This window comes from Sander lucioperca, chromosome 4 (genome assembly GCF_008315115.2).
Source record: "Sander lucioperca isolate FBNREF2018 chromosome 4, SLUC_FBN_1.2, whole genome shotgun sequence".
Lineage (NCBI taxonomy): Eukaryota > Metazoa > Chordata > Actinopteri > Perciformes > Percidae > Sander > Sander lucioperca.
In genome coordinates, this window is record NC_050176.1 from 11,708,706 (window position 1) to 11,723,592 (window position 14,887).

The 14,887-nt window shown below is 39.3% G+C and overlaps 1 protein-coding gene and 1 long non-coding RNA gene across 2 annotated transcripts in view; both read right to left on the reverse strand.

Annotated features, from left to right (window-relative positions):
- The window catches only part of LOC116042791 (complement C3-like), a 52,572-nt gene extending 37,970 nt beyond the window's left edge, over nt 1-14,602 (reverse strand). Inside the window, exons 1-11 of the mRNA XM_036000406.1 lie at nt 14,437-14,602; nt 7,308-7,503; nt 7,012-7,174; nt 6,739-6,833; nt 6,225-6,313; nt 5,063-5,145; nt 4,848-4,935; nt 3,308-3,410; nt 2,865-2,985; nt 2,352-2,467; nt 1,805-1,936 (exon numbers count right to left, since the gene is read on the reverse strand). Of these exons, the coding sequence (XP_035856299.1) occupies nt 1,805-1,936; nt 2,352-2,467; nt 2,865-2,985; nt 3,308-3,410; nt 4,848-4,935; nt 5,063-5,145; nt 6,225-6,313; nt 6,739-6,833; nt 7,012-7,174; nt 7,308-7,503; nt 14,437-14,513 (1,263 nt within the window). The 5' untranslated portion in view covers nt 14,514-14,602. The remainder of the gene's footprint in view (nt 1-1,804; nt 1,937-2,351; nt 2,468-2,864; nt 2,986-3,307; nt 3,411-4,847; nt 4,936-5,062; nt 5,146-6,224; nt 6,314-6,738; nt 6,834-7,011; nt 7,175-7,307; nt 7,504-14,436) is intronic.
- LOC116042837 lies at nt 9,635-9,913 on the reverse strand. Its single transcript, XR_004103319.2, has 2 exons — nt 9,829-9,913; nt 9,635-9,743 (listed from the first exon to the last, which is right to left on the reverse strand). It is a non-coding gene; the product is annotated as an uncharacterized LOC116042837 (long non-coding RNA).
- Nucleotides 14,603-14,887: the final 285 nt, after the last annotated feature.

Sequence of the window (14,887 nt, forward strand, 5' to 3'; positions counted from 1 at the left end):
CCTCTGCCTCCTCTCCGCGGCGTGGGCCGTTTTAGTCGTTCTCTTAGCCTCAATGCCTGGCTTCAGTCTGCCTGCACAGTCCGCAACGTAGATTTCATTGACATTAATAACATCTTCTGGAAACGCCCAGCCTTCTTCCGTCGTGATGGCATACACCCAAATGGCCTCGGCTCTCGTATTCCTACTGCCAGTCACTGGCAATAACACAATCTCTGTTTTATTATCATACACTGACTATTGTAACATTAAGGCCATTTCCCCCGGGGAAACTTTCCGCATTGTGCAGCAGATCAGTTTCCAAGTATCTGCACCGCCTAGCCCGAGTCTCTGCTGTGCCTCAGTGAGTCTGTGCCTCCATCACTAACAAGTCTTTTATTCTGAATGATTTATTTACTGATAAATGCCTTAATTTCTTCTTGCTGACTGAGACTTGGCAAAGGAACATGGAATACGACCTCATTTGAACTGCAGGTGACCAAAGTTGGTAGTTAAAATCCATTTTATTGTATTTTAATTTACCCCTGGTTCAAAAAGTTATTTTATGTCTGAATTCTGAGATTTTTTTAACCTCTATTATTGGGTTGGAAAAAGTAGTTATGGTTGGTGATATATTACTAAGATGACATGTCTTACACCTTTGCTGCTGATTTTCTCAATGTCACTAAGTGTTTTAATTTTATCCAACATATGTCTGGTCCCACACACGTTAGGGGTCATACTTAGGACCTTGTTTTTACACTTGGTCTTAATCTTGACTCTATTTGCTCCGAGGGGCTGCATGTTACTGATCATGACTGTGTTTTTTTCAAGCTGTCTTTTACCAATATAATTTAATCAACAAACCCACCAGACTCAATTTTCTGTCATTTTATCATCGTGAAACATACATAATTCAAAGTTGACAGAAACAAAATAAAGTAAAACTCAAAAACTGTCTTGGTTTGTCTTTCCACTGTTCCAACCATCACCACTCTGGTTCGGCTGAAATCAACCACTAATTCATCCATTTACATATGAAAATATGCTGGATCTATACACGCTAGCTAAAAGTATTGATTATTTAAATAGAATCTGGTGAGTTTGGTGATGGTAATGTCATGTCTGTTTCTGGGTAAACAAAAAGGACCTTACTCTTTAAAGGTCCAGTGTGTAACGTTTTTAGTTGTTCGCTCTCAAAATCTGTGTTGCCCGTTCACAAACTTGTCCTTTTCATGAATATTTACCACCACCATCAATTCCAAGTATTCCTATTGGCTTGAAATTTTACATTTGCGTTTGCATGAACTGGGGTAGACGCTCCATATTCATGCGCGTATACACATATTAAAAATCCAAATTTCAGGAACAGGAGTCTTTTTCATCGCCCAGAAAAAGGATATTGAAAAAAGCAAGAGAAATCATCAGAAAAAAGCATTAAGGCTACCGTAGCTGTAATACGTACTTTGAACTGCGTGGCGCGAGAGAGTTGATTGCGATATACAGTATGATCTCAACGTTAGATGGGAGAAATTCCCACACATTGGACCTTTAACAAAGATGTCTATCACTGTAGGGATCCTTACCATAATGTTGTCAGACACTTAGAATAACGATCTGAGCAAGTCAGTGGAAAAACCAGCACTTTTAGTGGACGGAAATTAATGGCACGCTTTAAGGATTCCGTTGCAGCCCTATTTGTGGCTGCTGGTTAAAGCATTCTCACTTATTACTGGGCCAGTTTTTCTTTCTTTCTTTTTGTTCACATTAGTCACTTAGATATTAGTCTATATCCTCAACATTCCCCTTCCGGGATAGAGAGACTTACGGTGATTGCCAGACTTGCACCTGCATTGACGGTAATCTTTGCCATGCCGTTGGCTGTGGTTAAAGCCTGCACCTGGTCGACCACCACTGCGACACCTTTTGCCGGAGTGCCGTCAGGATACACAACTTCAACCTGGCATCAGAGACACAAACAGCTGAACAATCAGAAAAATTTCTTATTAAAACATATTAGGTTGACTCATGATATGAGATTATTCTTTCTGCAAACAGCACTAGCTGTGCACTGAGTATTTTGATTTAAAGTAGACAGTATATATTGACCCAAATGGGTGAATTTTTCTTTTTCTCTGGAATCTCACATGTTTGAGAAAATATTTGATTCATAATGAAAATCCATGACAGATGAAAATATTTCATATTAAAACAGTTTTGCAACTTTTATATTTAGAATATATTATGATTTTTATATTATTATGAGTAACTGTATTTAGTAATTAAAAGGTTTCTGTAAATGATTTTTCTTATTTAAATAGAAATATAAAACTACTTTTGCTGTTCATTTATATAAATCTAAATAAGTACTTTACTGCAACATCGAAGGACATTCCTGGTTTGAAATATTTGGGCGTTTTCTTAAAGGTGATAGTGTAAGGTGATGTAACAATCTGGACACTTCTCAACTCCGCCTCCACCATTTCACCACCTGTGAATGAATGCAGAAACACAAAACTGATTTTAACATCTGTTTACTTTCTTTTAGATTAATTGATACAAAACAACATATCCTGATATCTGTACTTTATTTTTTTCCTCTCATTCTTGTTTTGGAAATTATTATTATTATTATTGTGATTATTGTGATTATTATTATTATTATTATTGTCCACATTGCTGATATGAGTTATTTTGTGGGGGAGGACAACACTCTGGTTGCCATTGCTAGCCAAACTAGTATGTACATGGTTCAAAAGGTGATTCCCATGTTGCCCAGGTTGCTATAACAAAAATAAAAATAAAAATAAAAAATAATGATACTTAATTCAACCCACACATGATCAAACGTAGTGAACAAGCACAAACACACAGTCTCTCTTTCTTACCGCTCTCCGTCAGCACACTGACAGCTACATATATGGAACTCCCCACCAGTTCAAGGATGTTTGGGAAAGTCTGTGTGATGTGCTCTCTCTTTATTTTGACCACTCCAATACCTCCCTCTATCTAATGTGACATAAAAGAAAAATGCATCTTGAAATACAGTACAGTGGTACAGTAATACAGTGAACAGATGGAGATATACTAAAGGTGTAAATTCTTGTCAGACTAGCATCATTCTGAACATCTTAAATACTTTAATTGTTACATTCCTATCTCAATATATTAACTGAAATGGTGGTAGGCAGCTTAGAAATCCTAGACATTATTCGATTAGAGTATTGCAGATTTTGTATCACTGGTAAAGGCCAAGCTGTACGTTTGTATAACATACAGTATACTGCATACGCCAAAATGACCAATCAACAGCAAACATCTATGTGCTCACCTGCACTCTCTGAAGAGAACTTGGAAAGCTCTTCTTTTGACGCTCTTGCATAACCCCAAACACCACGTAGGCCGTCCCATCCACATTTATACCAAACAGATACCTAAATCCACAAGAGAGGGACAAGTTTAGGCTCTCAATGAAGTAAACAAGGACAGTAAAAACTAGAAAATGCATTTCCTGCAGAAAATGCATGGGAGTGCTGAATAGCTGAATTGCTAAAGCTAAACTGGATGAATAGCTTAAATCAGTAAGAAGAAGTTGAAGTAGTGAGAATAGTTGAAAAAGTGGAAATCGGTTTAATACGTATGAATTTCATTCAAAAGTTGAATAACACCACTAATGTATAAAAAATGTCTTTTCTATCTGAAATTATGAATTGGAAAGTATGGAAGACAAATGCTGTGAGAAAACATTGATGAAAATGCTGAAATATAGAACAAATTGTTTGAAAAATCTCAAATGCATTGCACTACACTGCTGAAAAACTTGGAAGTTGGAAACTGAACTACACATAAGTTAAGAGCTGAAATACATTTCTAAAAAAGCTGGAAGCTAAACTGTAATACTGTCAAAAGTGGAAGTTCCAATAAATTGACTAAAAAGACTTATCATCAGCCATATCCATTGCATAGAACAAACAAACAAACATAAAGAGAGAAAGAGAGACAGAGAGAAAGAGAGAAGAGAAGAAAGAGAGGAAAGAAAAAAGAGAGGAAAGAGACGAGAGAAGAGAGGAAAGAGAGAAGAGAGAGAAGGAGAGGAGAGAAGGAGAGGATAGAGGAGAGATAAGAGAGAAGAGAAGAAAAAGAAAGGAAAGAGAGGAAAGAGAGAAGGAGAGAAGAGAGAGAAGGAAAGAAAGAGAGGAAAGAGCAATTTATAGAGAAGGGACAAAGATCATTTTTTAAGGGTCTGCACTCTAGTTGATGACATCACCCACTGTAAGTCACGCAATACACACCCATTTTAAACGCAATAAAATCCTGAAAGGATCACTAAATTTAAACAGCTTTTTCACAAAAACTGTAAAATATATCAAACTGAAAAGCCAAAGCCTAATACCTGAAGTTTTCGTGAACAGTTTAAATCACGTCTGTAGGTGAAAGAATGTAGAAGGAGATACATTTTAAAGCAGAAGAAGATTTGAAGGATTTGAAGCCCTCTCTCATTGACTTTAATGTTAAAATAAAATGTTTAAAAGCTTAATATTTAAAAAAGTATAAATAGTTGAAAAAAGTTGAAGAAGTCCCATCATCTGCTGAAAGAGCTGAACATTTTAAAAGTTTAATGGTTTTGATAGCTGAACGTATGCAGAAGTTACGTAGAGCCAAAAAACGTACGGAATAATAATAATGAAGAACCGACTAACAATAGTTGGAATGCTGCTGAAAGGATTCCCACTAAAAAAAAAAACCACACACACATCAAATGACTAACAGACTAAAAGAGTAAGAGGCCTCTGAACGTCACCCTTTATTTTCTCCTGCAATCAATCTCCTAATCAGGTCTCTAAAGCCACAAAACCAAAACCTTCACATACGTAGCTTTGATGTTGACGGTGAGCTCTTGACTGTCCACATAGAAGAAGGAGCTAACAGGCATCAGTTTAACTTCAAAACTGGGCAGCACTGAAAAATAAAAGGAGTTTTATTGTGGGTCCAATCAAATGAAGAATGAATGTTATAGCTTTTTAAATATTAAATATAAATACATTAATATGTTACAGTAAATAAAAGTAAAGGTCATGGGGCTCACCATATTCTTTGACCTCGAACTCTGCAAAATAGCTCTGCTGTGGGTTGCTCTGGAACTTCGCCACCACTTTCCACAGTCCAAGACTACACACACACACACACACACACATAGTGTCATTGACATAATGTATTCCCTAGCCCCTTAGCCTAACCTTAACCCTTACCCTAACCCTAACCATAACCTAATTCTAACCCTAATCCTAAAACCAAGTCTTAACCCTCAAACAGTCCTTTGAAGTTGTAGGGTCCAGCATTTTGGCCCCATAAAGCTGTCCGGACCCCACAAGTATACTGTATTCCCGTTTTTTGGACCCCACGAATATAGTTAAACAACAACACACACACAATAAAGCTATATATATATGGCCGTTGAGTAAAACTAATGGGTTTAAAGTTTTCTGTTGGCCAGCAAACTGCACAACAGATACTGTAGAACGGTGTTTTGCATTATTAGGATGATTATTTTAGTCCATTGGTCTCCAAGGTATTTATCTTGTCTTTGCCTCCGGACACCCAGAACCTCCTCACAGAAAACAGGCCATGTGTGAAGGACTCTGACTTCATGTTTAATATATCTCTACCACAGAAATAAATCATTTTGGATTAGTAGTTGTCCAAACACTATATTGGCAACATGGAAAATAATCGTAGAAAGATAACATAAACATATTGAAATTTGCTTTGCATGATCTTAAATGATTTAAGATATTACTGTAATGTTTTGAATTAAGGTCACCTGTTTTTCATTTTAAAGGTGCTGTAGGTAGGATTGCGAAGATCCAGGACTTAGCCAAAAAATGTGAACATCGACAACTTCTCAGTCCCTCCCCCCTTTCTGCTGAAGCCCAAAATGGAATGAATGTGTGTGCATGAGCAGTGATTGACACACAGTTAGACCCCCCCCCCCCCCCCCTCCCGGCCCTGATTGGTGCATGTGAACAGGGAGCTGTGGAGTTTTGCAAATCACACTACAGGTTGTACTGGTACCAGAGGAGCCAGATTTTTTTTAAATTACTTGCTTAATGTAGTTCTACTCGAACATAGGGTCAGTTTCAGCAAATATGACAGAAAGTTAGTTTTATAAGTCTTACCTACTGCACCTTTAACATCTAAATGCATCACTAAAGAACAGAATAGAAATTAAATGAAAATAAAGTACTAACCTGACAATTTCAGCAAGTTTGAAATCGCCAGAGTGGATCCCTGATTTCAAAGAGACTGGATCAAGTGGTAAAATTATGCCTTCAGGGGTCTAAAAATAAACAATATTAAACAAACATGAACAGAGAGCTGTGCCAGTTTAAAAATTGCTTTAAGTTCATACTATATTTTATGTATGTCTTTTGTCTACAATCCAGCAGCCTGTTCTGTGTCTAGATTGACTCTTTTTCAGGTATTTTTGAATACACTGAGGGAATGTGCAACTCGACCACTGCATTTATTTTTCTCGTATTTCCAGTAAGTACTAGGACAGGTATTACTAGAGTCAGACAACCTAACAAAGACACAAGGTTAACTGTGGATGTGTATTTTAATTTCAGTCATTAGTATGAACATTATCTACTTTTAAGCATTTGTAATATCACCTCACTAAGAGACGTCATGCTCTCAGTTACAGCTGATTATTTACAAAATATTACATTCAATTATTTTCTTATCAAAGATGAAATACAATTCCACAACCTCCATGGAAATAGAAGCATCAGTTTGAGGTTCGGCATCCCTCTCTACGGACTCCATACGGGGCGTCACTGCAAACATCCTGAAATGAACTGACAGAGAAAGAAAGAGGTTGCTCAAGGTTGGAGGAAGGTGTATCTATTTTTGACCTCACTATTCCACTTATTTCAAAAGAGAGATTAATTTTACTGTAATTTACAGTACAATCATTACATTCTGGAAAAACAAAGGAGTAAGTGTGTTTCTTATGTAGCTCAGTATTGAACTCACCTTTGCTGTTGGGGGTGTAGAGGGTCTTGTCAGTCTGGATGAAGATGTACCCAGACTGGAAGGACACTAAGACGACTTTCTCCAGCAGTTGGTCAGGGAACTGAGCTTGTAGATACACATACTGCTTCATGGTAGGATCCTTACTGAAGCTTCCAGGAGGGATCTGAAACCAGTATGATGAGCAGTGTGTGCATAAAGATGTACATTTCTGGATTCATATCTACATTCTTTGTGGTCGTGTTAGAAAATGAAGCCAAGTTACAGTAACATGCCCAGCCTGACAGTATTTCACTTACCGTTATCTGTCCGAGCTCCTGGAAGTTTCTTGCACTAGTAAGGGTCACAGATGTAGATGTCAGCTTTGTGGTTTTGGTTGGATGGTTCATCACGTTGATGTTGACCGTGATGTTTTCCCCGGTGCAGTCTTGACATTCCACAAAGATGTTTTCTGCTGTTCCTACCCGCAACAAGTTAGGGGCAGACATCACCTTCCTGCAGAGCAGCAGTGAGAGAGAGAAAGATATTGATGTGAATATACTGCAGTCAATGTGCAGAAGTGACCACATGTTGTTTATGATGTACTGACAAACATTACAACATTTTTTGTGTGTGCCTCCCTTAAAAAGAAAAAAAAATAAGTGCTTATATGGTAAACCCTCGTCACAGGTATTGGCCTTATTAAGTGTGACTTTTTTCTATGAGATTTTTATGTACATGATGATGGGAACATTTTAGTATTTCACAAAAAAAAGCAAAAATGGTAGAAAAGTCTAAAAATTTTCACCTAGTCTATATCCTTGACGTCCACTTCTGGGATTGCTCCAGTGCAGCAGAATGCATGTATTTTCGCCGATGTCCGTTTCCTTCCGCTTTCTTTGTGTTGGAATTTTAAACTCCAGTCGATTTATGAGGACTATGGTTGACTGCTCCTCAGATCTCTGCAGGGTAAATCCAGACAGCTGGTCCGTGCAGAGCTTAGCACCGCTCATGACTATTGTGATTGGTTTAAAAAATACCAATAAACCACAGCACGTTTTTCTCCTATCCCATAATGCTATGTGGACTACCCAGACCCTCCTCCGATCCGCAGCGTGTGGATGGTCTGGGAAAGCGAGACTACAATTCACCCAAATTACCAAAGAAAACAAAACTATTTGCTCAGATGACGATCATGAGCTCCAGCATGGACTTCACACACAATGAGTGATCTATTGATTATCTTGACAAAAACACTGACAAAGAACTGGATCAACAAAACATTTCATCATCCTCTAAATTGTTGCTGGCATCCTTTGAAAGACCACAGTACCTTGACTTGTGTGACACAAACTGGACTAGACTTCTTATTATGTAAGACACAAGTTAAACTAATATTTGTATCCATACACTTTTTTAATTGAATATACTGTACATGCAGAGGACCCTAGATATTTGTGATGCTCCTATTGCAGTTTAACCAATAATAATGTCAATATCAGGAAGATGAACAAACAAACAAACTATATATTTTAGCTCTGTGTGTGAATTAACTTATAGCCATCCTAACCCCAAAACCCTCTGGCGGGCTTGAAAAAGCATGTTTAAAAGATTGTCAATGAAAAACCACTTAAAGCTTAGCTCTATGCAGTTTTGGCAATTTCTTCGCTGTTTTCTCGCTTTTTGCAGGCAGGTTTCTCTATAGAGCTCCCCCTACAGCTTCGGAATAGATATTTGGCAACACTGTTGTAAAAACTTGTTGCCGACTCTCCCCCCTCCCATCTTCTTCCTCTGGACATGTGCATTTGTTTTCAAAGAAGCTGGCGAATGCACAGAGCCATGTCCACTGAGGTAGACAGCTAGTAAGCTATTTAGTAAGCCCGTAACAGACAGCGATCATAATAAAAACCTTTAAAGACAGTAGCCAACATCCTGAGGTTACAATAAGAAGAATTACAAAGATTAAACAGAGTTTATCCCAACGATACTTACAAGTGCAACAGCAAGAACGCCAGGTTATGGAGTTATATTCCTATCTTTATTCAAGAGCGCATTCTTTCAATCTAAGAGCATTTCTCACTGATATTACGTTCAGATTTTGTAATAATTTCCCTCAAAACCTTGCTCTCACACTCAAATAGTCACTGCTCACGCTTGGATTTGCTCTGCTTGTGCTCAAACTTTGTGCTTGGACTCAGATATGTTGTTCTGTGGACAGATTTTCTGCTCTCAGCTTTGGCCCTTCTCCTCGCACTCAGCCTGATTCTGCACACTTGCAAATCTTCTCCTCTCGGATCTCTCCTGCGCGCTTGGATTTTTTTGTGTTACAATACTATCAAAATTCCACAACCAATAGAATGCCTGGTGTAGTGTTGACCAATGAATTGATGCCTGCCCCGTTGAGGGTGCGTTCGTTCTGTTAGAATGTCCGTTGCGGACTGCTCCTCTGTAACCATGGGTCTGTAACCAAGTTTATTTACCACTGCTGTCCATCGCTTTATTATTAGTATATGTCAATAATGTGGACAGAAAGGTCAGGAAACGGGAGAAATCTTTGAAGTGGGACATATCAATTTACAAAGAACACAAGAAACTGTATTGTATTGTATTATTGAAAATAATAGTTTATTCTCTATTTTAGCACGTGGATTATGCAGGTGATGGTGCATAAATGGGTGAAGTCCTTGTAGATCTCTGGCACTTTGAGGACAGACAGATCCAGCAACTCTCCACTGTTGCCTTTGTATAGTGTGCTCCTATTTAAGACAAATTCATAGACATCAACACATAATATATTAGGTGTACATAGCTTTCTTTAACATCATTACTATCTTACCTTACCTTCTCTGCTTTGGATTTGTGGACATCACAGTTATTTTCTCTCCCGGGCCTTGTTGTGCACCCTGTGAATTTAAGCAAGATAAAGAAATGATGTGTATGTAACATGATTTTACAATTAGATGATTATCAGACTTGCCAACGTTCTTGATTTATGCCACTGCTGCCTGCCCTCTGCACACAGGTGAGTACAAGGGGAACCAATGGGATTTCGAGTTGGGAGTAATGTGCTGAGTGGAACAACACAGTAGTGTGGTTGTACAACACTGGTCCATGCACACGGTGCAGCTGTGATGCAGTTGTTTTTTTCTGTTCAGTTTACTTTGTATTGATTTCATTAGGGTAAAAATAAATAACTGCTATTTTAAATTGCGTTTTATTATAGGAGTGAAATTGTACTTACAACTTTCTATACAGATAGATATGAATGTTATTATTGTTAAAATAATGTTATAAGAATTTAGAACAATATCTGAAAAACATACAACAGTACGGTGGCCGACAGGGGCAAACGCCCTGCAACTTAAGAAAACACATGCCAATAGACAAAACACAAGCAATTTAAGAAAACATCTTCATTAATTTGACAACACATGTGCAGCATTCAGCAAATGCTCTGCAAATGCACACAAAACAACCAAATACATAAACGCGCTGCAAATAAAAAACAATGCAAAAAGAAAAGCACACAAACCCCGAAAAAAGAAGCGATGCAAAAAGAAAAACAACTTCATTAATTTGACAACACATGCGCAGCATTCAGCAAACGCGCTGCAAATACACACAACACAACCAAATACATAAACGCGCTGCAAAAAATGATGCAAAAAGAAAAGCGCACAAACCCCGAAAACAAATTCTCCAGGCTTCTAGGGGGAGCAGCTAGTGGAACAGCTTGATTTTCGTCGGGTATGGCTGCAGCCTGGAGAACTCCCATCTCATGCTTCCCGTCCATAGACTGTATATTAAATTAATATATATACACAGTCTATGCTCCCGTCTCATGCCCTCCCGGCTGGTGCCATCCCCGAGCTTCGACTTTTCAAAATAAAAGCTCGCGTCTGGTCCCTATGTCTTCGTACTTTGGTGTTTTGGATGTTTTTGAAGTAAATAGTACGGCAATCATGCTAATGAATACAATAACTTTTTCAGCAGATGTCTTACTTACAACACGTTGGAGTTAGCAAAGCAGTTTTGTGTTTATATGTGCGAGCGGGATTTATTCAGTTTGATAAATCCCACGGTAATTCGGCTGGTTTACTAAACAGGGAGGGACTAGAAATCCTGCCTGTTTTTTGTTTTTTGTATTTCAAGAGCGAATTGCTCCACAATATGAATCACCTATATTGTTGGTAACTGTTGTTGTATAATCACAATATTACACTTGAGGAGGCCTACACTTCAGTGATGCGCCTTTCGGACCTCGAAATTAAACCCTCTCATGTAATATGGCTTAAACAAACGTCAACGTTAAACGCTGATGCAGTTTTAAATGTTTTATCACCACGAGTTTACAGACGTCTCTGCTGATTGAGTATCACCTGTGACCTGAGCCGAGACACACCCCCCAAACGAGAGAAAACATATCTCAAACATAGACTTCATATTTACAGCCTATGATCTCAAAGCAGTTGCACACCATTTCACAACGGTGCACACCGTTCTGAGATTGAACGTGCCCCGCCGGCTCTCTATCTCTATCTCTCTCTCTCTCTCTCGAAAATCAAGCTGTTCCACTTAGCTGCTCCCTCTAGAGGTCTGGAGAACTTCCGTTGTGTAATCTGGATGCAGCGTTTTTTTGTTGCATTTGTTTTTGGGGTTTGTGTGCTTTTCTTTTTGCATCGTTTTTTATTTGCAGCGCGTTTATGCATTTGGTTGTGTTGTGGTATTTGCAGCGCGTTTATGTATTTGGTTGTGTTGTGTGTATTTGCAGCGCGTTTGCTGAATGCTGCGCATGTGTTGTCAAATTAATGAAGTTGTTTTTCTTTTTGCATCATTTCTTTTTTCGGGGTTTGTGTGCTTTTCTTTTTGCATCATTTTTTATTTACAGTGCGTTTATGTATTTGGTTGTGTTGTGTGCATTTGCAGAGCGTTTGCTGAATGCTGCACATGTGTTGTCAAATTAATGAAAATGTTTTCTTAATTTGCTTGTGTTTTGTCTATTTGCATGTGTTTTCTTAAGTTGCAGGGCGTTTGCCCCTGTCGGCCACCGTACAACAGTGATGACAAAAACGGATACAAACAATCCAGTTTCTTTTGTTTTTCAGTTATATTACAGTTTAGGTTTTACTATTGCCTCTAACATGTCTGATATTAGCCAAATCCCCAGGAACATGGTTATCCAAACGAGGAAAAAAATACAAAGTGGGGTCATTAAATACCAGTTGTAAATACACACATACTGTCCGTCATATGTCGTTCAATCTAGCTAGCTAAACTACCAGTATAAAGAAAAGCTATTTGTTTACGGACATCAAGCTAGGCTAGCTATGGCTAGCGCCAAATGCTATGTGCTACATTTATGTTACTCACCCTCATAGTTGTGTACATAACTTGATATGTCCTACTTCAAAGCTTTCTCCCGTTTCCTGATGGGTGCTGGTGAGCGTTGACCATTCTGTCCACATTATTGACATATACTAATAATAAAGCGATGGACGGCGGGGGTAAATAAACGTGGTTACAGACCCATGGTTACAGAGAAGCCGTCCGCAACGGACGTTCTAACATAAAACGAACACACCCTCAACGGGGAAGGCATCATTTCATTGGTCAACACTACACCTGGCATTCTATTGGTTGTGGAATTTTGATAGTGTTGTAACAAAAAAATCCAAGTGCGCAGGAGAGATCCGAGAGGAGAAGATTTGCAAGTGCGCAGAATCAGGCTGAGTGCGAGGAGAAGGGCCGAAGCTAAGAGCAGAAAATCTGTCCACAGAACAACATATCTGAGTCCAAGCACAAAGTTTAAGCACAAGCAGAGCAAATCCAAGCGCGAGCAGTGACTATTTGAGTGTGAGAGCAAGGTTTTGAGGGAAATTATTACAAAATCTGAACGTAATATCAGTGAGAAATGCTCTTAGATTGAAAGAATGCGCTCTTGAATAAAGTTAGGAATATAACTCCATAACCTGGCGTTCTTGCTGTTGCACTTGTAAGTATCGTTGGGATAAACTCTGTTTAATCTTTGTAATTCTTCTTATTGTAACCTCAGGATGTTGGCTACTGTCTTTAAAGGTTTTTATTATGATCGCTGTCTGTTACGGGCTTACTAAATAGCTTACTAGCTGTCTACCTCAGTGGACATGGCTCTGTGCGTTCGCCAGCTTCTTTGAAAACAAATGCACATGTCCAGAGGAATAAGATGGGTGGGGGGAGAGTCGGCGGGGGGAGAGTGATAGAGTAATATCAGTGAGAAATGCTCTGAGATTGAAAGAATGCGCTCTTGAATAAAGATAGGAATATAACTCCATACCAGGTCAGCATCGGATTTGCAGGTTTGTCTCAGTTCTCGCCATTCTGAAAACGCAGGTCCGATGTTTACTCGTGTCTGACTCCTCCCTCAGTCTGACGGCCCAAAGTTGCAAGGGTGGTTTTTCCGCTCACAGGCGCTAGGGGGAAGCGAGACGACCACCATTCAACTCCAAAAAACTTATATAAACTCTCCATTGACAAGTGTTAACTTACTTGAAGACAGGTACTCTGTTGAAGTTTAAAACTATTGGATCTGCCCAGAGCCACTCTGGATCTGCCATAACCAATCGCTAACGTTTGGTCGTGACGTCGGTTTAGCATCGCTAGCGTTCGCCTTAGCCAACTCCTTCACCACTAACGGAGTGAGCTGGAAAATCAAACTTTTCCCGAACCCCGTGGGGAGGAGGGCCACAACATCATGGCCACCAACAAAACTCAGCAAAGATTTTTCTTGCTTGGGCTTTAACTTCTGGATATTCGGCAGCGTTGCCACAACGGACTGAATGGCTTCACTTGCATCTTTCTCCGCTGCCATTACGGAACTACAACTCAAACTAGCGCACAACCTCAACGTCATCGTTCTTAGCCACACCTTCTGTTCGCTGATTGGACAGGTAAAGATTGGCCGGAGAAAATCTGCGAATATACTGCAAACCCAGACGACGTATTGAAGGAAAATGAAAATTGAGCGGAAGTATGTAGGAGGACGGAGCCAGGCTAAAAAAGCTCCAAAGTTAGGCCAACACTGGATGGATGTGGATAGAAAACTCACATAGAATGTGAATGTCCAACTTCAAAAAATTGTAAAAAGTGTTGCATTATCTGATTCAATTCAATTTTCTATTTAAAAAATAAATAAATAATCAAATAAAGCTAACTTACGTTTTTCCTTTTTTTATGTTTTATGCCATTATAACTTTGTTATACAGGAGCTATTAAGAGCTATTCCTACTTCTGGCCATGGTTGTGCCTGTTAATCTGAGATTCCAGACTTGCAGATAGAGTGAAAAATGAGCTCACAGTGAGTAATAATGTAACAGGAGCAAAAAACTCAAAAATGGCTTGGGTTTCATTGGGCAAAAGCACATGAGGGTGGGGATTGGGGGGGGGGTGGAAAGATAAGGCAGGTCTACTTACAATGGAGCTCCATCAGCCAGAGAAGTCAGAGAGAAAAAGGCCAGAGAGGCCAGCAGCCACAGCTGAGTCCTACTCATCCTTCAGCCTGATCCTGAACCGCTGGCAATGTAGACTCTAGTTACTCTGCAGCACCCTCCTTTTATCCACTCCCCCCCCCCCCCCCCCTCCCCCCCACCTCCTCCACTGCACCTCACTACTATCTCGCCCGTCCTCCCAATTACAGATACATGGTGCTGGGTTGTTTGCATTTGTTTAACCCTCCCGTTGACCCAGTGGGTCAATATGACCAGGGAGCACATTGTTGCCACAGTGCATGCGTGCCCAAGCCGGAGTGGCGTCCCATCGGGTCAATTTGACCTAATACTAATAATGGGATAAGAATGGGGATAAGAATAAGAATAAGAATAACAATACGAATAAGAATAAGAAAAACGCTACTGATAATAATTAT